A 25,269-nucleotide genomic window follows, 5' to 3' on the forward strand; every position below is an offset into this window, starting at 1 on the left:
ATACTGCAATCGGAAAGGGAATAGAAGAATAAGCCTAGACTTGCTCTTAAGGAGTGAAAAAAGTTCTCAAAGAATGACTATATTAGAAAGGTTTTCCATACTGTGTAGGAGAGAGACTAGATAATCTCTGAGGTTCCTCATAAACCCACCGTACATGATTACAAATTTAATAAGGCAGATTAGTGTGTATAAAGCACTAATCCATAAAAAGAACCATAAAAATTATCATATCTTCAGCAAGTTAAAAAAAAGTAAATGTTTTATTTTTTTCTAGAAGTATAACTAAAGTTATCACAATAAGATCATGCTGTATAAGTCAAATACTGAAAAGCTGCTAAAAGTATTTAAAACCTACGATCAATAAGCATGCTATAGAGATATTTTGTAAATAGCAGCCTAATGATAATAAAATAAATAAGTGATCACTAGCAGCATCATTAAATTGTTGAGATTGTAATTACTTCTTTTAAAAATAAAATTTAATCTAAAGCTTTTTCTATTATTTTCATGTTACCAGTACTTTTGGTTTCCATTTAATTTAACTTAGTAATAGCATGCAAAGACTTGATATTTTTCCTCAAAATGAAAGAAAGAAATATATTTTGACTGGTAACCAACTTTACTTCAAGATATAAAAAAATGTAAAGCACATCCAGCTATTTCTTAGAGTACAGAGTACATTTTTGAGAAAACAGTGTTTTGAATGGCTTGGCTGCTATACTGACCTTTAGACTAAATCTCTTCTAAGTAGCCTCACTTGCCCCTCCAGGAATTCTTATTAACAAAATGACCTCAATTGTTTTCTATGTTCACTTATTCAAATAATTTTTCTCCCAGAGAAGTTGTCGAGAAAAATGAAATAATTCATATCCAAAAGCATAGTTTCTCATTCATGCAAAAACTTGCGTCAAGAGCAAAAAACAGCAATAACAAAAGTTGTTGAGATGATAATGTAGCCGTTTCTGAGTTAACCAGAGAATTCTTTTGTCTATTAAAGATAAAACCCTGACAAAATTCTATCAATAAAGTAAGCTACAAACTTGCTTAAATATTCTTCAAATTCCTGATAACTGACAAAGAAACTCAGCTAAAAAATAATCGGAGAATAAAATATTCAAATGTTTCTCACATTTTTTGGTGTTGAGAAAAGATAAAAACACTAAATTTGGAATATAAAGGAGTGGTTAAAAGGAACTTCCCTCACATTTTAGCTCTATCTGCTCAGAAAGTTCGTGGAGGGATGTAAAATAAAATAAAACTAAACAAAAACAGTCAATCAGGAAATAAATTCACTAATTTGAGAGACTTTTATCATCTTAAAAAGTAAGTATTTTTCTTCAAAGGTTTGAGTGAGTAGAAACCAAAGTTATGTGTGTGCATAAAAATAGAGATGGGGGGCCGGCCCGGTGGCGCAATGGTTAAGTTCACACGTTCTGCTTCAGTGGCCTGGGGTTTGCCGGTACGGACATGGCACCACTTGGCAAGCCATGCTGTGGTAGGCATCCCACATATAAAGTAGAGGAAGATGGGCACGGATGTTAGCTCAGGGCCAGTCTTCCTCAACAAAAAGAGGAGGATTGGCAGCAGTTAGCTCAGGGCTAATCTTCCTCAAAAAGAAAAAAAGTAGAGATGGGAATGCAGCATTTCCTGCAGGTTTTTATGATGGCACTCTAAGGATGCTTAGACTAAGCAACCTATGTGTGCTCTAAGAAGCCAAGTGACTTGGCCCCCAGGATGGTAGGGTAATATGGCTGTGACATCTGTCATCCAACTGAAGTTTAAGCTAGATGTAACCCTCTAGTTATGGATATCCTCCTCCTCCCTTGCAGTCCGAAGTGTATCCCTCTCCGGAAGACAGCACAAAGCAAACGATGCTTGAAGAAGCTGATTCTGGGCCCTGTGGTGAGGTGTCTTTGATGATAAGGGGTGATGAAATATAAAGCATACTCACTAATTTTACAGAATATAGAGAAATAATACCTTAATAAGAGAAGATAGAAATTGTAGAGGATTATGATGAGTACCTTTCAGTACCATTTTCAGCTTTTTGCCTCTGCAGTTTGTGTTGAAAATGCATTTGATTTAAAAGAGGATAATTTTTAATGATTTTGATAAATGAAAATATACATTATTTAAGAAATAATCCACATAACTTAAATATTCAATAAAGTAATTTATGTTATAAACATTTGATATAAGTTTTAAAACAATCTCAAAGTATTTACTGTCACTATTTTGATTCCTAAAAGTCATTATGCTTATGTTAAACTTCATAAGTATATGACTGGTACAATAAAAATAAATGATACAAAATTGAAACATGAACTGCTATTAACATTTCTCTTTTATTTTCAGTAACATTTATTTTTGTTTTTATATCCCTACCTTCTGTCTGGAAGAAAGTAAATTTTAACATAAGGGTTCCTTGGCCTCCCATCTTCCCTGGAAGGGAGATCCTTTGCTCCCAAAATTGTAACTATTAATTGGTGACCAACCTTGTCAAACCATAGTTTTATCTGAAAAGCAAAAATATTCATTTATCAGCTTAAACATTTACTACCACAACATGTTTACATTCCCAATCTTGACCCCATTCTCTTACCCTAATATTAGCACAGAATATAAATTTCACTTAGTAAATTGTGGTCAGTTAAAATAAAAGGATATGCTATAATAACTTCAATGAATAGAGGAATTAATTCAGATATTTTGGTTCAATTGATAAATCACTTGGACTTTTTGTTTTCTTAATTTGATTGCTTATTAACAGGCACATAATAATTTACACTACCATTATTAAAGACTTTATATACAATGATTGCTGTATGTCTATCTTTATGCAAGAATCACTGAAATTCATTTTGGTTCCCCAACAATGCTGAGTTGAGAATAAGTGCTTAAAGTGAATTGAATAGATAACTTGTTTATATGGCTTTCATAGGGAATTTTTAAGCAAATGCTTTATGTTATTCCACAGCAGAACACATTTCAAAGATTATAAGCAAGGGGGAATTATTAATAGCTTTACTCAATAGACTCCTTAAGTTTGTTTTTAAAACTATAACAAATTCATCTTTTAAAATTTTTCTTAAACAGATATAAAGTCTCTTTCTCATTTGTGAAAGCAAATGTATCACATCCTTAAAATAATAAGGGTCTATTTTATAATTCAAGATGAGAAAATGTGAATAATTTCTCTATGCCATAATTAAGGATTGGAACTTCACATCCAGCTGCTGAATTCATTTGATTTAACAAGTGTCACCTCCCACACACACATCTCACACTCCCACACCTGACTAGCTGATTCTACCGTGTCAGGATCTGGAACTAGGGCTCTGACTAACATTTTGGTTCAGAACTCAGCACATCTCTGATCACTACCTCAAAACCAAAATTGAATCAGAAATTTGGAATTTGGAAATAAAATTATATTTATATAATGCAGATAGTTTTATGGCTTATATATATTTTAATGGTTTAATTTTTTCCTGTTATTTGGATGTACGATATTTGTACATTTAAAAAATTTAGCATCAGTTCAACAAATTTAACCATACATCTCACATCAGTCTTTCCCTCTCCTCTCCAAAGCGGACAGTCAGTTCTGGGTCAGGCTCCAAGATACACAAATAAATATATATCATATACATAAAAATCATATAAATAAATATGTATATCGATGATATACTGGTAGTTCAGTTCCAATTCTAACATGGCTTTGTTGAGTGCCTCACTTCATATCTTAGAGAATGAGAGGCTGAGCAAGACTTTTGAGACAGAAAAGGAAGACCAATGGCCAGAAGAGTATATAAAATTATTTATATGCTTTTCTTTCCTGTCAAATGTAATTAGCCATCTTATAAGAATAATAGTAAGAAAAATTTAAATTTTAAAAATCATTATTACTATTCTTTATGTTAAGTCTTTATGTTTAATGCTGGTATTATCTTGCTGTTGTGTAACAAAGTTTTCCTAGTGAAGCTGCTAAGTAGAAACAGACTCTAAACAGGTGTTTCTTGAACTGTGGTTAACAAACCTCCTGCATCAGTATTAACTGGCTTGTTTCTCACAAAGTTCCAAATTCCTGTGGCCCACCTCTCACCTACTAATCAGAATGGGGCCCAGGAATTTGCATTTGAACAAGTTTTCAGGTGATTCTCATGGGCATTAAAGTTTGAGAACCACTTGTCTTAGTCTAGGAGATCAACAACCTGAAAAAAAAGCCTCTAACATTTGCATGGGAAAAAAGTTCAGATATTTGCTTGCCTAGCAATATTAGCACACAGATACCGATGAGGATAGGTGGAAAAAGAGACTAAACTATTCTTCTGACAAAAGATATGAGGGGGAAAAAAAAGTAAGAAATACAAGAATGCCTCATATACAAGATGAAACAAATGTTGTCAGATAGCAACATGGTTCATCTAAAATGTGTGACTAAAACCAGATTAATTTCTGATATTCTCTATTTTCTATAGGAATAAAAAAGCTTATCGTTTTATTTTTCCATGATATTAAAAATCCTTCTCTGAGAATCATGACATGAATATTAGGCACTTCAAACAGAAAAGGATTCCAAAAGGCTAAAACAATTTTTTTTCCAATAAACTTTACACTTGAGAAACAAAGAAACAATAATTATTATTATTAGACTAAGCTCATAAGTTAGGGAGCAAATTATTGATTTCTGTGAGGTTTTTTTTGGAAGGATTGAGACTAAGCACTTGTTGCCATCTCCAAAGGCAATATTTTGCTCCCTTAATAAAAATCATTACAGCTAAACATCTGAGATATATACTTCAAATGCTTGATAAGGAGTATTCTTTTTCGATTTTCTTATGCCATGGAAAATCAAAAGTATCACTTATTAATAATATTCATTTCTCATACAAACATATTAGGCATATGGCTTTATATTTTCACAATAATACTTTACAGTTTGTTAAATTATAATTTACAAAAATATAAAAGTTAAAATAATATAAATATGAAACAGGTACATCTTAATTTTACTGACTTCATGATCAAAATTACACTTTTTAATAAACTGTCCTAAGCTGGGCATTTGATCAATAGCTCTAATTTTCATTTTATATTACAGGATTTACATTGAAGTTTTTAATAGCTATCCAGTTCACATTATCAAAATGGTATTACTTTATTAGCTAGATTATTTTACCACATTCTTAAATTTCTTATCTGTGCTTTTTAAACGAATGGTTAAATATCTGTTCTCCAAAATACAAGAAATGTAGTTCCACAATTCTAGCTATGACATACTTCTTAATTTATTTCAATTTCATTAATAAAAACTTTGGTATCATTTTACTATAATTATCATTCCAGCTTTATGATATAACATTTGTATATTTCCTAAGCAGAACCTGAGCAGCACGAGTAAATATTTTATACCATATATTAATTAGACCAACTCCAACTTTAGTTTTTAAAATTTAAACTAAATTAGTATTATCCAAAACCAACAACAAAAGAAACCATGCAGCAAAGCAAGGAAAGCATAATACTACTTTTAAAAATAAAAACTATATTGACGTTACTTTACCATAGAAGGGTTTCCTAATGAAAAGAGGCAAACAACTTGTACCCAAGTAGTACAGTAAAGTCAAATGGAATTACAATTACAAAATATAAACAAAATAAACCCAGTACATTTTATTTGATTGTGATTTCGTTTTTTCAGAGTAATATACTTTCCAAAAGTATACATAATATGCATAAAATTCATATTTTAGATAAGGTACAAATTTATTTGCCAATCTCCTCAAGGAGTTATTGCTTGGAAAATGCAAGAGAATGACGTTAAGTGATATAATGAATGATTTAAAGAGACAGCAACCTTAGCATAATAAAGGAAGATATCAACAGAATAAAATTAGCTATTTCTATCAATGTACATATATAAGTGGAATCTACATTAAATGCCACTCTGAAACCTATGAGTTTTAGTATTCAGTTCATCATATAAAATCACTAACAAAGATTGTCTCTTTAAATTTTTATTGTACTTTAATCCTCATGCATAATTTTACAAGGTGGCTCATAAAATGATTTGAAATTCAATAATATGGTTTGGAGCAACATACCAAAAAAAGTTTTCCTACTACGCATTTTCCAAAAACATACAAATCAGGGTTAAAACACAACTTTAGTTTCTATCAGGCAGACAAGGCCTTTACCTGAACCCTAGGAACAAAAGGCGTTGTTCTTCTACTAAGGCTTTGGCTCTGGTAAGCAAAATTAAAGAAAAAAGCAATAAAACAAAACCAAAAAGGACAACACGCTGGAACTAAAAGACCAAAAGTAAAAACTAACACAACTATCCCTTAAACATAATTTTCCATGACCATATATACCTAAATTAAGTACTTCAATGTAATGGATAAATTAATTTTGCCGAAATGTTAAACTATATAAAAACCGTATAAAATCTTAGAAATTTTAAACAAGATCTTTTAATGTAGTCAATATAACAGGAATTAAGACTGAATGTAAAATAACATATTTGGGCTCATATATTCTGAAAGAACGCGTGTGAATATAACCCAAGAGTCAAGAAATTTCAAGTTTCACCCTTAAACACTCTACAAAGAAAAAAATTATAGTCCAAGAAGTTAGATGAAAATGCAGTACGGAATTATTAGTGGAAAGTCATCTGTAGAATTGTGACTTATCCAAAATGATGTCTAACAAAAGTCTAAAAAACATTAGTCAAGTCAGCTTTAGCATTTCTTAAAAGAATAAACACAGTAAGATAAAAGTGTGCTGGGATGCACTGGATTAATTAGCTGATTCATACTTTAAGAATCTGTATCAGGTTCTGGTATTTAAACACTATTTTCAGACATTTATTATGTACCGTTTAAGATAACACTGTTTATTGCTAATCACACTTAATAATGACAATAATATCTCATTTCTTTATATTTTTCCAAGTCTTTACTGACCGCTTATTGCAAGTTTATTACCTCTAACAATGCTAGGTGGTATTTGCTATTATCTCCAATTTGTAGATGAAGAAACAGAGACTCAAAAAAAGACTAGATGCACTTGTGAACACTCAAACAAAAGGTAAGATGGTGTAGAGGTAGAAAATAGAACTCAGTTCTGCTTAAATCAAATCAAATCAAATTAAATTTCAAATTCTTAGAGTAAAATCAAATTTCCTTTCTCTTCTCACTTATTTTGTTTTCATTTTGAAACAGTTTCCAAAAGATACCACAAGAATCAGAATTTTGTGCCTTTGTTAAGGCCTGCCAACAGTTAAATCAGGGACAAAACCAGATGCATATCTCTGGGTTTGGAAATGGATTTCAAGGCATTTAACCTTGCTTCCTTCCCCAAGATTCCATTCCATTCCTCACATTTCTCACGGATGTCTCTCTTGTCTAATTCAAACACCTGTATATGGTTAAAGGCTTCAGACTTTTCCACTGCTACATGGATAATAGGTACTAGGCGGACCGTTGTCTAATTCAACCATCATCAGACGGCCACTAAGACATAAATCTAAAACCCAAAGGAAAGCAGATCCTAAAAGCAGATTATCATTCAATTATATGAGTCACCTCCTCTCTCTCCAACAACCAAGGCAGTCTTAAATCTCAGCTGTCTTCCTTTTTATGTCGAGACATTCCCAAAGGAAAAAAGGAATGTTTAGATATGGAGTGTGTTACTGATTTCTGTCTGCATAACCCTAGGCGGATAATTCTCTGGCAAATGGGGAAGGGATGTATGAAATTCATAGAGATTAAGCATGGTGAAGGAAGGGACTCTACTTAGAAATAGATTTTATTTTCCTTGTCCTCTCACCTGTTCTACTGTTTTAGACCAAAAATATCAAGGTAATGGAAGGTTTTTGCAAGTAAATATGACTTTATAAACTAAAAGATTTACTTTAAAAGGAATAGTACTTTGAAATAAACTAATCCTTTAAGGCAAACATTTTTCCATTTTCTAAAATGATTTCAAATGAGCAACACACAGATTTCTGAAATCAATTGTCTCAAATCTATGGCAATTTAAACCTAATCTTCACCCATAAGTTTATACACTAAACTCGGCTATAAAAACATATTTTTATTAGTTTTTTTCTAATTGAGGTTAAATTTAAATAATGTACGATTAACCATTTTAAAGTGCACACTTCAGTGGCATTCAGTGCATTCACAAAGCTGTGCGACCAGCACCTCCTAGTTTCAAAACTTTTTCATCACCCCAGAAGAACACCCTGTATCTATTAAGTAATCACTCTGCATTCCCCCATTGCTCCAACTCCTGGCAACTACTAAGCTGCTTTCTGTCTCTATGGATTTTGGATATTTCATATAGGAATGGTAAAGTATTGAGTATCTCACTACAATTTGTAATTAATATTAATTCATTTATTTTAAGAATCAAATATCTGATAAATATCTGTAACAACCCAGCCTCATACAAATGAAGAATTTGAATTTGTATATCACAATTTATTTTGCGTTTTTAATGTCACTTCACACTATATACTGCACTAATCTCTTTAGGACATTCCTTTTATGCAATACTTCTGGAATAACAAGGTCGTGACAATGACATATAAAAGAAAAAAGCTCAAAGAAAAACTTTCATTTACGAAAGTTTTAAGAAGGCTATAGAGTTTCTAAGGAGATATAAAGGATACATACCTATTCTTCTGTTACTCATTCCCTTTAAATGGGCATATAAAAGTGATATGTACAATATTTACAAGCTCATCACTAAAAATGGAGTCAGAAAAATATTAAAACAAAATAACTTAGGGAAACATTGCAACCATAAATCAACCACAGACTCTGAAGTAAAATAAACTATAAATGTCAATAAGAATCAGTGTGTTCCTATAAAAAGAATTCTGAGCCATTTCTCACTTTTAGAAGAGTTGAAGGCTATATTTTATCTTAACATTCTATCAAAAAACTAGCCAAAAACTGCAAAATAATTTTAAAATATTGAGAAGATTACAAAAGTGATCCTCTGAAGAAGGAAACTGCTAAATTATAGAAATCACAAATTTTAAAAAGAATCAAAATGCGGGAGTGGTGACACTGAAAAGGCTAACATATAGTTCAGATGTCATAAACCTGAGCTCACACAGATTTTCTCACCAAATACATTAATGGAGCTTTCATAATTATGCCCTACAATAATAACAAGCAGCAGCACAATTCAAGCATGGAGAGGAAACACACTGGATAAACTTTTAAAAATCATTAAGAGCCTTGAGCATAAAAGTTTAAACAACAATTTGCATTATATGTGTATTTTCTATTTGAGAAAATATCAGTCCACGAACTGACATAAATATATTAACAAAGGTCAGCTCACACACTATACAAATTATCTTTGTTCTCAGGCATTAGAAATGTCATGATTTTGCAAGCGAGTTGTGAGCCCAAGTAAAATTTCACCAAAAGCAAAACTGCCCAAAGATAAAGTAGAAGGATATAGGAATTGTAATGTTGCCTTGCGACTTCCAAGGGGTTTTCCTGAAGGGTCATATATGTGGACACATACTTTCTCAACCTCTATATCATTAGAGCAAACCAAAATTGTCTCCAGTTGGAAGAAATAGGGTTTAATATAAGAGGAAATACCATATCCATAAGGGTATCTTGCTTATGTTTTCCTGCATGCAAAGAATGAATATAAAATTAAGTTTCATGAGAGTAAAATCTACGTCTATCTTATTCACTGTTGTATTCCCAGCTACTAGTATTATGGCTCACCTGGGGTCAGAACTTAACATCTACTTCTTGAATAAATAATTACAGTTTAATTTGGGAAAAACATTTTGAAGGAAAATCTGGGCAATAGATTTCAATAATCTTAAAATTGTTCTTTTTCCTTTCATATTGTAATTTTACTTCTGGAAAGTTAGCCCAACAAAAGAATTTTGTTCTAACTAAATATGGAAGATTTACATTCAAGGATTTCCATGGCATCATTATTTATAACAATATAAATTAGAAACAAGCAAGATAGGCTATAACAGCAAATCACATTAAAATGGCGTATTAAATAGCTACTAAAATCATTTTAAGAGAAATTTTTAGAGAAAAAGGTTTAAAGAAAAAAGTACAATATATTGCTGAATGAAACAGCAGGTTTCAAAATAGTATACACAGATTTATTACAGTTTTGATTGAAAATTTATATGTAGTGAATGATTATATTTTAATGGTAGGATTATGGGTGACTTTTAAGTTTTATTTATCTGTACTTTCTAGATTTAACGCAACAAATATGTATTATAAATATTATCTTACTGGAACATACCCCTTCCAAATCATAAGAAAATGATAAAATGTACACATTTTAAATTACAATTACACGGATTTTAAACCGATATCATTTATAAATCTAAATACTATAACTTTACACTATTACATATACATTTAGAAGCAAAACTTAAGTTTACATTTCCCCCAAAATATTTAACAGTCTTAGCTTTCTACCATATTCATTTTGAACCATGAGGAAAAACAGTTCAATTTAAAATTTCTCTAAATGTCTGCACTGTGCTCTTCACACTCCCCTCCTAGTCCAGTTTCTAATAGGGCCTTGGGATTTCAAAGGAGGTAACAAAGTGGTACTTACTTATTAAGGAAGTCTAACTCCCGCTCCCTCCTCCAACTGAAGACAACTACATACACACACACACACACACACACACACACACAGATTTATTTATGTGCAAGCATCATTCAGCCACCCAGAGTATTATTTACAGATGAACTAATTAAATAGAGCCATAATAAAATAAAATAAAATAAAATAAACAGCTAACATTTATTAGCACTTTCTAAAATGGCGGAAGAAAATACACATAACATTTGTAAGCATAAATGACAACATCTGTGCTGTCAATATATGTACAAGAATAAGTAGAAAGACACTACTTAGTGTGGAAAATGGAAAAAAGACCACTGTCCTCAAATGAAAAAGCCCACTCTGTTTATGAAAGAGAAAGGAAAAGAAAATAATAAAGAGAAGAAAATCATTTTAGTAAGACATTTACAATCTCCTAATAGTATCTCATCTTCTTTCTTGCATAACTTTTCTGTTATTGTCACTTTTGTAATTAAAATAGTCCTAGAACAGACATGTCTAATGACTTTTTCAATAATTTTAATATGTTAATTTTGTATATACTTCCTATATCTCCTTTTAATTAATGAAAATTCTTCAGCAAAAATCAACCTTCCCTTTCCCAAAAAAATAAAAAGAGAAATTTCGTACCTGATTTAACAAAAGGCTTTTTTTATTACTCTTAAAATATTAGTTTTAAGAGTACAATTTACTCTAAACTAAGAGAATAGTTTAGTTTTTAGTCACAACATCTTTTATCCAAAATTCAATGTCTGAATTTTGAGAATCTAAATAGTTCTTAACACTCACAAAATTTCCAGTTTAGTAATTCCCTGGCATTACTGTCCGTATTAACCTGTATGTTTCTAAAATGTAACTGGATAAATTTTAGTATTTTAATATACTTAAATGGTTTAAAAAGAGAATGACAACTGAAGAAATTAATAAAAAGTGAGGGCTTACATTCACAAAGCTCTTCTAATATGAACATAAAATGCATAATTGAAATACTAACTTTCATTATAAAATGTTCAAATTAGGGATCACTTAATATGAAATTACCTGGTGTACTCAGTAATCTATTATGTATTTCCCCATTTACTTAGTTTTGCCTGTTGACAAAAGCATTTCAGAACAATATTCATATCCCAATGATTACTATGAAATTCACCCCAAATTTCCTTAAGTTTGAAAAGCAGGGAAGAGTATATAAATATTTACTTTATCTTAAATACACCATCTTTGTACACTGTAGCATTTTTATTTCTCTTAAAAGTCGATGACAAATTATAGTCATTTTAAGGTATTGAGCAAAATCATGACCTTGAATTTTGGAATAAAATTACTAAGGTAAAAAAGATTTTAGGTACCTTCACAAATTCTAACTCTCATTAAATTCCAGAAAAACTAACTTTAATAAAGAAAGTACTACACTAAATAATTAAAATTGAATTTCAATGAATTAAAATTACTAAGAATGAAAAAGTTGACAGTTAAAAGCAAATTATATTCTAAGAAGAACTTGGTTTACTAAAAACTAGCATCATATAGTAAAAACACTACTTGATATTCCAAAAAGAGAAATTAATTTAGTGATTACATACTGAAAGTTGTCCAGATAAGAACTGTGGAACATCCCTCAACATGCCAGGACTCATAGGAGAGGTAACGGAAATAGAAGGACGATCCATTTTTTGAGATTCGAATGAGCTAGAACCTGAAATGATAATTATACATGAAGAATAATAACAATGACTCTTCATTAATATTTAATAATCTTTATCACATATCTTTTAAATTATTTTTTAAATGTCCACAAAACGTCATTATACAGACCATTTTCTTAGCCACAATGTTTCAAATACACTGAGATGGGTTTTTCTTTTAAGCTAAGTGCAGCTTACGGATTCTCTTAAGACCAAGGGTGAATCATTTTCTGTGCCAATTATACTAGAGACAGACCTCTACCTCAGGGCCTAGTTACTTTGTCTGCTATGTGTGCTAAACTCATATCTTGCAAAAAGATATTAAGAAAATTTTAAAATAGAAACTTAGGGAAGAAAAGCCAAAATGTAAATCAATACAGCAACTTGAAGATGATCTAAACTTGTAATGCTCGAAACATAAGTACTAGAAAGTTAATTATGAAATGTTTTCAAGAAGTGACTTTTTTAACCATATCTGGAATTATAAAGGCAAAAAGGAAGAGAAGAGCTATGAAAAAAGATACAGAATAGTAGAAAAAGCAGAACCACAGTACCCAGAAGTTATATGTATGAATTTATTTCTATGGAGGGGAAGGAACAAATCAGAAAATTAATGAAAATGGGGGTATTGGGATACTGGGGGAATTAAGTGCCTGGAATTCTGGGTTATGCATTTTAGCATTAACAAAGTATCCCTGCTAAGCTCTTATGATTGAGGCAATAAAATTGCATTTGAGAAAGATGACTTTACCACTTATTTAAAGTGCAGATTCAATTGAGCAAGATGGAAAAGAGTTAAGAACAAGTAGAATTCAATAAAATAACAATAGGAATAGTTGCAAAAATGGAATGGAAAGAGAGAATTCAGACAATATCACAAAATAAGAAAATGAGGGCTCAAAAAATAACTAGATATGAGAGATAAAGGGAAGAGGGGGGAAAACATTAAGATTTCAAGTCTTATGATGAGACATGGGGTCAAGAAAGTCCCCTATGTCTCTGTCTTGTTCTCTGCACGGGACAGTGCTGACGTTCCATGGGACGTAGAACACTGGAGAGAAGTCCTGTGTTTGAGGGAAGGGGTGGAGAAGTTAATTTGGAACACAGTGATCCTGTGACACCTCCAAGACATCTAAGGGGAGATGTAAAGCAGGTAACTGGATATATGGATGAGACAAAATGTTGAGTAGACAGTACCACTAGAAATTAAACTGTAAAATGTCTCCCTAATTGGAGGCACAAGTGGATAAAATTCACCTCCAGAGAGAGTATAGCACGGTGTAAAATAAAGGGGGAAACTCCAAGTCTTGGAATCAGAAGTAATGGTGATACTTTTTATAGTATTTAGAAATGGAAAGAATACTGACTTTATAGTAAGAAATAAGCTCAGTTTTATACGTGTTAAGCTTCAAGTAACAGAAAGACACTTAAGAGAACATATTCTTTTTTTTTTTAAGATTTTATTTTTCCTCTTTCTCCCCAAAGCGCCCCAGTACATAGTTGTAGATTCTAGTTATGAGTGCCTCTGGTTGTGCTGCGCAGGGCGCCGCCTCAGCATGGCCTGACTAGCGGTGCCATGTCCGCGCCCAGGATCCGAACCAGCGAAACCCTGGGCCACCGAAGCGGAGTGCACGAAGTTAACCACTCGGCCACCGGGCTGGCCCCTAGAACATATTCTTTAAGTACTCAGGGATGAAGGGACAATGATAGAGCATTCTGATAATGTAAACTCAGGAGTCGTATGGCAATCAAAACCATATGAAGAGAAGAATTTACTGAGGAACTAAGGACAGAGGGTTAAGAATTGGGCCTTGGAGAAATTTATTCTTCAACGTTTAAAGGATAAAGGATTGAACCTAATTTGAGAAAGGACCCCTGTCTCCTCAGGAACAATTTTGGAATTGTAGCCTTGTGTCTTCTTAAATAGCTGTAACAAGATAAAGGGTTCCACACTGCTCACATAACATCACAATGATGTAACATAAGTGAATAAAAATTTTACCTACTTCATAGGATTGTTGTAGAAACTAAATGTGACAATGTAGGTTCAACATCAAGCACAGTTTCAGGCACTCAATAAAATGGGAGCAATCATGATGATGATAATATCATTATACATAATGAATATTATTATCATTACACTTGTACTTACTATGTTATAGTTTCATGTGATCGTAATATTATTTTGGATAAAATGATTTAACACCTAGCCAAAAGTACTAAGTCAAATAGGCCATATGACCATATTTTATAGTGAAGAGCTACGCCATTCCAAAAGGAGTTCACCTCTCTGGTAAAGATTTTTTTGAAATTTATACTCATAATTGTAATATAAAAGAAAATACCTATTTTAATAGTATATTCTCAGTTATTGTGTGTGTAGAGAATCTGACCACTTCTCAACACTTTCATTGCTACCACCATGGACTAAGTCACCATCGTCTCACAACAAAAACACTAAAACAGTCTTCTCACTGGTCTCTCTGCTTTCATTCCTGACTCCATTTAATCTATTTTCCACATAGTAGCCAGATTTTAAAACATAAGTCTCTCCTTAAAACCATTCTATGTAGCTCTTGGTTTCCCTCAGAGTAAAACTGAAAGTCTTTACAGTGGCTTGTAAAGTCTACACAACTTGGCTGCCCATTACCCCAATCCTCCTTCCTACCATTCTTCACCTTGCTCACTCTGTTGCAACCCCACTGGCCTCCTTGCTTTTCCTTAAATGCATCTTAGGCTTTCCTGCCTTGGAACCATTGCACAGTTGGTCCCTGAACCAGGAAAGCTTTTCCCCCAGATAGCCACTCTTTCACATCTTTGCTCCAATCCTTCCTTCTCAATGTGGTTTATCCTGATCAACATATTTCAAATTGCAACCTGCTACTCTCAATCAAACAAGAAATTTGGTTCACTGGAAAAAATTCATTTGTATTACATCTGAAATAGCACTCAAATACAAGTAATAAAAAGTGTGTATTTAACATTATTTAAACTTATACGTGTATTGTTCCATTACTATTCTAATGTTAAATCAGAACTATTATGGCATTTTCTAAAAACGTAAATTAGAATATACATAATTATTCACTAGATTGTCCCAAGTATTTCCCCACTTAACTGAGGGTTAGGTTACAAAGCAGTACATTTTAAAATCAGGGAAAATTTGAGGGGGGTAGAAAGTGAAACTTTTGAGAGTAATGGTATGTTTGTTATTTTTTATTGTGATGATAGGTTCACATGTATGTCAAAACTTATCTAATTGTGCATTTTAAATATGTACAGTTTATTGTAATATACCTTAATAAAGCTATCTAAAGATACACAGTAATTAAGATGTGGTTAAAAAAATTGTCTTCAAATATTATAAACTTTTGTACTTTTCTCACAATGACAAGAAATAATACTAAATTTTTCATCTTTATATGATATATTTAATAACAAGATTACTGCATTTCTTATTTTGTATTAACAGATAAAACTTCATTTGATCCCTGTTGAATGACATTACTAATAACATTTTCTTCTAGAATAAAAGAAACTTACTGGACTCCAGTTGTGCATGTGTGCTATCAGGTATCCTAGGTATATCTCTGAAATGATAGAAAAGAAAAAGAAAACAAGAAATTGTTGCAACAATTAATGCAACTGCTATTTTGATCATTATCAACCTATATTATAACATGGCAGTGTAAAAAGAACAAAATGTGTATGATGGCAGCACTATATAAATAAGAAAACAAAATTCATAGTACTTTATTGCTAATAAAAGTATTCTGGGCTAACTCCAACTACTTAAATTGAATTAAAATTCATATTTGCAAAAACATACACTTTATTTTCTATGTGCCTCACTAAACAATTATCCATTCTAAAAAGTTTCTGTATTCAACAAGATAAGTTTTATAGAAACATTTTAATTCTATTCTATGCTTTATTTTTACCTGCTGTTGTTCTAAATCAATAACATTAAAATTCAAAGAAAATATCTACAAAACAAAAATTAAAACATTCAGATTGTGATTGAAATTTTTAAATGTAATAACTCCAGAGGAAAATGCAAACATGTTTCTTGTTGGGATTTACAAAAGTACCTTATAACTTCATTTACACCAAAAATACATACTCCTTTTTCTTTTTCTTTGAGATTTGCCACGATGGTTAGATAGTAATGGTTAAAATCATTCAGAGAATTACATAAAAGAATATTTAAGACATTAAATAAAAATATGATTAGTGGATCCTTAACACCAAGAAATATATTTGGTTAATACACTAAGCTGATACAGTGGTTTTACCACATTACAAAACTATGAAAAGACAAGATGAAAAATAGATACAATTTCATGTACCAGATTCATTACTTTTGAAAGGAACATTTCAAAAACTGTTACCAACTTAAGTCATTTTCTCCAGCATAAATAGGGATCAAAATAATATAGTCCAATCATTTCCTGAACACATAAAAACTGGACATTAGTATTCTACAATAAAGAATAATTTCTATATCCTCCACCCTAGAATGCTCTTACTCCGAACATACATGTAATAATTCACTGTCAACTTATATTTTTTATTGCTTTCTTTAGTTATAAGTATACCTTCTACATTGGCTTAGAAAATAAGCTTCTATAAAGGAAATATTTCTCTGATATTTAATGAGTAATTCTCATAATATAGAAACAAAGGATTATATTTACTGCCAACTTCTGAAAATTGTCCATAAATTTTGTAACAAATTACAAAAGCCAAAGAGTAATTGGCACTTGCTTATTTTTTGTCTGTTTCCTTAAAGATGTTATATTTTTCCTTAAATTGTTCCTTCTATTTGGGAATACTATGCCATTAGGCCTCTCCTTTCTATGTTGAAATCTCCATTTTGAAACAAATATGTAAAATTCATAGAATATAGTTGATACTCATTTTTACAATGTAGAGAACCAACAGTTCACGACATTTCCTTTAAAAGTACTTGCTAATATAGTCCCCTTCTACTAATGCTTTTAGTAGTCTACTAAGCTATGAAAATAATAGAAATAATAAACACCTAAATATTTCTTCTTCTTTTGTAATTGTATATTCTAGCATGATCAGATAAAGAGATGTCATGATTTTTGAAGAGGTACTTTTAATAAAGGAGAAAAGAGCATTGTCCTCAAAATTATTTATTTTTATAAAACAATCAGACATTTTTGGATTGCACATTACAAATTGTTTACTAATAGTCAACTTTATACATGTATGAAACCAACTCACCCAATAGGCCTTGAAACAACAAGCTCCACTTGTGGTTCGGGTTTGGATTCCAGAATGATGTTATATACTTCTTCAAATGTGGCTCCTTGCAATGGCCTTCCATTCCATTCTAACACTTCATCACCTATTGTGTGTGTCAGTAATGATAATCTTAGAAAGAAAAACTAATCCCGTAAAATGCATTTGAAACAAAAGCAATCTTAAGTGGCAATGAACTCCATAGAATAAAATCACCATTATGGAATAAAAAATATGCTGAAGAACAGCTCCAGTGGCATAAAATTTGATGACCAGGATGATTAGTATTTTTCACCCAAAAGGACAAGTGTCAGAGGACAAATTACATGAAAGTTATCTTCTGTGTTTTCTATGATTTTCTCAGTGATGTCTTGTCCATGAATAGCTGTTGTTCTTGCGAGGGGCAGAGAAGTTAGGAACGACCTATGTTACCATCTTGGTGATGTCACTTCTTTCTCTATGATTTCTTGATAGAAATTCTAATTCTAGAAACTGTCAAGATCAGTTGCCTCTTCAAAGATTTTGTGACTCTGTGTTCTAGGTTTCTCAATATATATGCATCTCAGCACTTTGTCTAAACTCTCTTGTAAAAGACTTAATACTTAGCATCTTAATGAATTCCTCTCCAGGGCACTCCAGGATCTCTCCAATAGCATCCATTACCAGAGAGATAAGGAGTGATATATTTTAGGAAATACATATTTCCTAAAATAAAGCTTGTTTCCCTAATTATGCTGGAGTTTTATAAAAAGGAAAATGAAGGCTTATGGAAAATAAAATAGATTAATACTAGACACAGACCAGGAACTTTCATCAGCAAAAAAAATAAGATGAATAAATACAAAAATCTTTTTCATCTGATGTGATTCAAGAAACGTTACGCCTTTCTGCTAATGAACGAAGGTTTAATTTAAGTTAGGTTACCTCTTCGTTACTGGCCAAACCACTTCTAAATGAGGACAGCTTTCTGTAACTACTCAAGTTTAAGAGTTTAAATGTAAATAATCAAAGATAGAAACCTACCAGGTCTGAGATGTCCTACAGTATCAGCTAAACTTCCTTTTTTTACTTTGGTAATAAATGCACAGAGCCGACCTGATTCAGTCATCTTTCCTCCTACAACCTGTTTAAAAGAGGAACGTGTTAAAAAAGGCATATTGTTGAAATGAACATAGTTGAAGACACAAGTAAAAAATAACTAGACAATTTGGAACTAAAAACTATAATTTAATACACTAAAAATAATTTTTAAATAATATAGTGTTATTAGGAACTGAGTACATGTCCCCAGAGTGAATTCTTTACATATTCCAAATGTTTTACAATCTAATCTATTTGTTGAAAATGTTCCATACCTTAGAAAAAACTTAATTTGTAATTTCTATCTTTATTACGGAATTCTTACTTTTGTCATTTCTAAAAACACGTTATTACAGTACTATATAATTAAATTAACACTTCTAGTTACAGGTTTCAATAAAATAAAAATATAAATATTTGTTACTTTTACTATAATTATATATAATTATGATATCCTACCAAAATTTCGTTAGAAATCTCTTAGTCACATTGATAATGTGCATAATGATGGATTTTTTTCCTGATAAAATTACAGAATTTACTTAATCTCATCAGAATTAATGTAAACTTTAGACCATGTGCATCCTAATTTTTCTATTTTTATGTTTCTATTAATATATGTCTTTCAGAAAAAGAAAAAACAAATGTTAGCAATAATGCTGTGGAGTCATATGTGTACCTGTAAGACTGACTTCTTACAAAATTATTGCTTTGATCCTCATCAACTGCCATTTAATAAATATATCAACTTTATAGGAAGTTAAGCAAATAATAGTAACTAACTTCATTGACTAAAGTAGTTTTTTCTCTTCTAAATTGAGTGGAAGATAACTGAATTCATAAAGCATTAATTTATCTTATCCCATGTATTTATTCCTAAATTGCAGTGAATTACACTCAGTTGCAGTTCAGTTAACATTAAGTAATTATTCTTATGTTTGAGTCTGAAAATTAAATGTATAGATATTATGGGCTGACACCCCAATGTTAATATTTAAAAACTTTCTTGCCTTGATAAACTTTAATAATAATAATTAATATTACTGACTATAATTATTATTATTGAAATCTTATAGAGTGCCAGGCACAGTACTAAATGTTTGTTTAATCTTATTATAACTATTCAGTAAGTAGTATTATCTCCATTGTATAGACAAGGAGTCTGAGGGCTAAGAGAAGCTTAGTTGCCCAGTGTCACGTAGAAGTAATTGCTGTAACTAGAAATCAAACCAAGACTTCCTAAGCTCTATACTACACTGCTCTAATGCTATACTGGCCAGATCTGGATTTAAATCCCACTTTCATTACCATCTTTGACTGTGGGCAAATTACACCACTTCTTGCAGCCTATTTCTTATCTGTTGTGCGTGTTAAACAACATGATAGATGTATAATGCTCAGATAAATACCAGCAATATGGCAGCCACCCAATAAAGGTTAGTTGCCCAACTCCACTTACACCCAAAGTTTTCTATCTCTCACTTACTGTATTCTACAGGACAACTTCTGTAGCAACGGCTTAACTCTAAAACATTTGTTCTTTTTTCATTTCAGGTTTTAATTCGCCATATAGATGCACAAAAAACAAACAGAGCTCTATTTGCTGTACTTACCAAATAATTGTCTGATATTTTACAGTAAACTATAAATCAACATTTATGTTAAATCTCCTCACATAAGTGAGTTTCCAGACTTCAAACAGTAGTCTCTCTTTCTCTCTCTCACACATGCACATATACACAAATACACACACAGACACACATTTTGCTACACTAATACAGAAATTATATCCTTATGAAATACATATATTACATTTCCCACATTTGCATATTTAGTAACCGAATAAAACTATGATTTTAATAGACTATAAACAGATACAGACTAAATGGACAAACCGTATAGTAAAATAAGTTTGAGTGCTGTATTTAGAATTCAAGTATATAACTCAAACTATATTTTCCAAAATTATATATACAAGTATTATTGTAGAATAATGGCAACTTCCTAAATAATACTTGGAAAATGAAAAAGTTTTGGATAATGAGTGCAAATATTTGGAAAGTCTTGAAACTTAAAAGAAACCTCACTAAATTGGTGTAATAAAAAGAGTTACTATATCATTTGCTTTTCTGATACATCTGAAAGGAGTATAGAACCAAAATCTCATGTATTTCATCACATACCTTTAAGCCAAGCATTGCTCCTGAATCTCGAGGTACACTTCCATCTTTTAGACGCTTATTTAATAAAATGCGACCAATTAAACGATCTCCATCTTTAGATGGCTGCCACGTCACAGGGTGCTGACATATTACATCGACAAACAAAAAAATTAATGTTCTTTTATGACAAATGACCCCTTATCGTACAATCTCTCTAAACTTCAGATTTCCGAAGTGTTATGATTACACAAACCAGTTTGCATTCAAAACAGTGATCAAAAGGGCTTACTACATTATGCTTATAACCTCAATTGTATAATCTCAATTTTTTTCAAAGTCCAATTGCTTCAAATTCTTACAGTGCTCTGACATAATACTGAAGTTATATATGTAATCCTACAAAATCTAAAAAACTTAAAATACATGCAAACTCTAATTTAATTAGCTATATGCTGGAGATTAACTAAAAATTCACAGGCAGAAAAGATAGATTGAAATTCTATGCAACTGAACTCATTTAAAAATGAGAATTTAATCTTCTCTAGAGTAAAAAGAATTTACTCTAATAAAGTAAGACTCGAGTAAAAGTTAAAAGGTCAAATTATATTAAAACATAAAATTTGAGTCTATGATGAGGGTTTTCTTGAAATAGGTTCCTAGATTAAAATTATAAAAAATACATAAGCCCCAATAGCTTTCAATTGAATCTGTACGGGAGAAATAGGCCTAATTCAAAGGTCAGGATAGATTACACTTGTCACTTTTTGGAAGTTCATCGATTGATGCTTTCAGGTCTTTGATCTATTTAGTAAATTAATTTTATTAGATAATCCAATGGTATTCATTATTAAATAACCTTGAAAATATTAGGAATTTATCTCTTTCTCAGGGCATAACCAAGTCATTTATAACTCATGATACCATTCCATTACGAATTATATGTCAAATAACAAAGTAAATGATTTGTGTAATCACAGCTTCACAGTTATCTAAAAGGAACATGCACATCTTCATGCAAAATTTAGCAGGCAAAAGACAAGTTCCAGTCAATCACATCTATATGGTAAAAATTTTCAAAAGTCTCACTACACTCAAAGCAAAAATAATAAATACCCAAGCAAATGGCAATGGTTCTAATACTAATTAATACTACATTATAATGCTATGACAATAAAACAAAAGAGCAAAATGACAGTGAAAGGGAAAAAAGAAAAACAACTTTTTCTGTGCAAACAGACCCAATTATCTCCCTTTTGCCTGGGATTCAAACTGTTAATAATTTAATTTTCATCCCAAGGAAAATATATGCAAGCAATCAAATAAGCCAATCCAAAAAATTCTTTATATTTGTGATTTATATTAACATTACAAAGTTCTCTCATGCAACCATAGACAAAACATTCCTTTGTTCCTAATTTTTTATTTCATTTATTTTTTTGGTATGCCGTCAAACAACAAAAACAGCAAAGCAAGCAAGAAGTATTTTGGTTTGTTTGTTTTCGTTTTGTTTTTCTTTTCTGCACCTTAAGAAATGCTACATTGACCCTTGAAATGCCCTGTCCTTTTATTATGTTCTGTTTGAATGAGTGACAGAGAGCAAACGAAGACCAAATGAGCAGGTTAAAAGGCAGGCTCCACAATCTCAGTACCTTATCACTATGGCTATGCTCCTCGTTAAGGGTTGTGCTACTACAGGTATCTACCCCAGAGTCCTTAATCTGAGGCTCAGACCATTCCAAATCCTCTTCCAAAGAGTGGCCACCAAAGTACATCATTTTCTTTTGTTTCTCAGACCTGGTGTTAGAGTCCGACAAAACTGCCTGCTCTCTAGTTTTTCTTTTTCCCTTTTGACTGTCCCCTACAGGTGTGGGATAAAAAAAAATACAGAAAAGAAAACATGCAAAGGTATAAATAAAAAAAGGAAAAGTGAAATGATAACGGAAAGTAAATAGTAAGGCTCCACATGTCTCACCAAAGACATTGGGGATGCCTCACTGCTATGCCAAGACGTATGGTCCAACCAGTTGTAATCCATGTCTCCTGTGAGAGTCAGACAGACAAAGAGTGCAGTAAAGGAGACAGCGAAAGAAAGGACAGACAAAGACATTACAAACATTTTAAACTGTATGATCCTGTCTGGTTTCAAGAACTTCATCTGTAGCACTCACTGTACATACCAACAGAAAGCTAAGATTCCAAATGAGTGAAATTTATGGAATGCAGAGTATAAAGTCTTTATACTCTAGACAGACCCTATAGAACAAAAGTCCTGCAAGAAGAGAAAGGCTAATAACACACAGGAATAGAAATGAAAAAATTATATATTCTGAAAAAGAAAAAGACTATTAGCTATGTCTGTTACTCATGCTGTTTTCTTCTTTCCGGCCTACAGACATGAGTTTGTTCTCCAAAGATAAAAGAGCATTTTAAAAATTAAACAGCAGCTCGCCAATACCACTATAATAAAAAGCCAAGATAATTAAACTGCACTTCCTGAAATACAATATGATATTCTTTATAAATGCTGAAACCTCCTAAAAAGTTCGGGGAGTTAAAAAAAAAAAGAATTGATTACACAAAAAATTAATTATGTATAAAAATGACAAAACAGATTTATTCAATTTCTATTAGTAAAAATAAACTTTACTTAAATATCACGAATTACTTAATATTACTTTGAAATAATTTTTCAACTTTTTTCAGAAATTGCATTGTCATAAAAAGTAAATTTTCTTTTAAAATAATTTTGTCAGACAATTAATGTAGTTGGCAACTGAGAATGAATATCGATTTCCCAAAGTTTTGGGCTCCTTATTTGCCTTATATCTGAAAAAAGAATTTCTTTTTACTGCACATATATCTTTTTAAGCTCTATTTGAACGTTCATTTATTTAAAAACATTTACTAAACACCTTCTATTTGCGATGCACTGTGCTAAGCTCTAGTGTAAGAGGTAAAACAATGAGACATAAAACAGAGTGGAGATAAACATAGTAAATCATCCACATCGATTAGAAGAGTACAAAACACTGAAAGAGTATAACAGGATCTAATTTAAAATTTGGGGTCAAGAATCAATTCTAAAGAAGTGATGTTTAAGATGAGAACTGAAATATGTAACCTAAAGGACAAGTAAGGAAATAGGCAGATGGAAAGAGCATTCCAGGAAGAAATAACAACATGGTACTGTAAAAGAACTGACTGAACACCAGTGTGTCTCAACCAAAAAGAATGAGGGAGAATACATGGCTAACTAAGACTGGGGAGGGGGCGTAAACTAGGTTAGAGGGGCCTTTTTATACCATATTGAAGGTTATGAATTTCATTCATTGAAGGATTTTAAGCAAGATGGTGACATGAACTGGTTTACATTTTTAAAAGATGAACCTAAGTACTAAATAGAGATTGGTTGGAAGATATCAGAGTTAAAACGCATTCGCAAAAGGGACAGGCGATTATGACTTGAACAAAGGTGATGGCAATAGACATGGTAAGACAAGAGGCAACTGGGAGATATTTGGGAGGTAGAAATAAGAGTGTTAAGAAAGACTGAAGAGTCAAGGATAACTCCTAGGTTTCTGGGACTAACAACTGAATGGAAGAAAAGACGATTTATGAGAGGGAGAAGACTGGAGAAAGAGCACTTTTCATTAAGGAAGGAGTAGGAAGGAATTACTCTATTTCATAGAATCTAAGATGTCACTGACTGTAAGATTCATAGATATTAAAATGATAAAAATGCATCTTAGAATTTATTAAACATGGTGATTGATTTTGGATATATTATTTGAAACAACTGTAAGTTATTCAAGTGAGCATATAAGAAATCAAGTGGTTAAGCTGTAATAAAGCTTAAAAGGAAGGTTTGAGCTGGAGAAATAAATTGGGAATTATTAACATACAGACAGGAGTACGTAGATCTTTTAGGAACAGAGGGTAAAGAAAGATATGAAGAGGACCCAGATTGAATTCCAACATTTAGAGTTTGATTTGAGAAAAAGAGAGAGACAGAACTGAGAAAGAACATGCAGAGAATGAAAAGAAGGAGGGTGGGAGATGGAGCTCTCCAAACCAAATAGAAGAGAGTTTCCTACACAAGAGGAGAAATCAACTATATTAAATGATATCTACACATCAGGTAAGATAAGGAACTGAAAAGGCTGTGTTTGATTTGGCAACACGAAGATCAGGAAGGATATTAGAAAAAGCACTCTGGATAGAATGATGAAAATTAAAGTCAGATTGAAGTAACTAAAGAGTCAAAGAGAGATAGGAAGTAGAAAAATTGTGTGTAGATGAATAGTTCACAAAGTGAAATCCCCAAAACAGCATGATCAACATCATCTGGAAACTTGTGGGAAATGCAAATTCGTAGGCACCACCTTAGACTTAAATCAATCAAAAATTCTGTAGGTGAGGCCTAG

General features: G+C 31.7%; 1 protein-coding gene across 1 annotated transcript in view; it reads right to left on the reverse strand.

The window, feature by feature from the left end:
• The window catches only part of RIMS2 (regulating synaptic membrane exocytosis 2), a 572,812-nt gene that overhangs the window by 255,135 nt on the left and 292,408 nt on the right, over window positions 1-25,269 (reverse strand). The window contains exons 8-14 of the mRNA XM_046642144.1: window positions 22,495-22,703; window positions 20,867-20,986; window positions 18,627-18,726; window positions 17,586-17,709; window positions 15,876-15,922; window positions 12,231-12,343; window positions 2,386-2,516 (exon numbers count right to left, since the gene is read on the reverse strand). Coding sequence (XP_046498100.1) covers window positions 2,386-2,516; window positions 12,231-12,343; window positions 15,876-15,922; window positions 17,586-17,709; window positions 18,627-18,726; window positions 20,867-20,986; window positions 22,495-22,703 — 844 coding nt within the window. The remainder of the gene's footprint in view (window positions 1-2,385; window positions 2,517-12,230; window positions 12,344-15,875; window positions 15,923-17,585; window positions 17,710-18,626; window positions 18,727-20,866; window positions 20,987-22,494; window positions 22,704-25,269) is intronic.

This window comes from Equus quagga, chromosome 16 (genome assembly GCF_021613505.1).
Source record: "Equus quagga isolate Etosha38 chromosome 16, UCLA_HA_Equagga_1.0, whole genome shotgun sequence".
Classification (NCBI taxonomy): domain Eukaryota; kingdom Metazoa; phylum Chordata; class Mammalia; order Perissodactyla; family Equidae; genus Equus; species Equus quagga.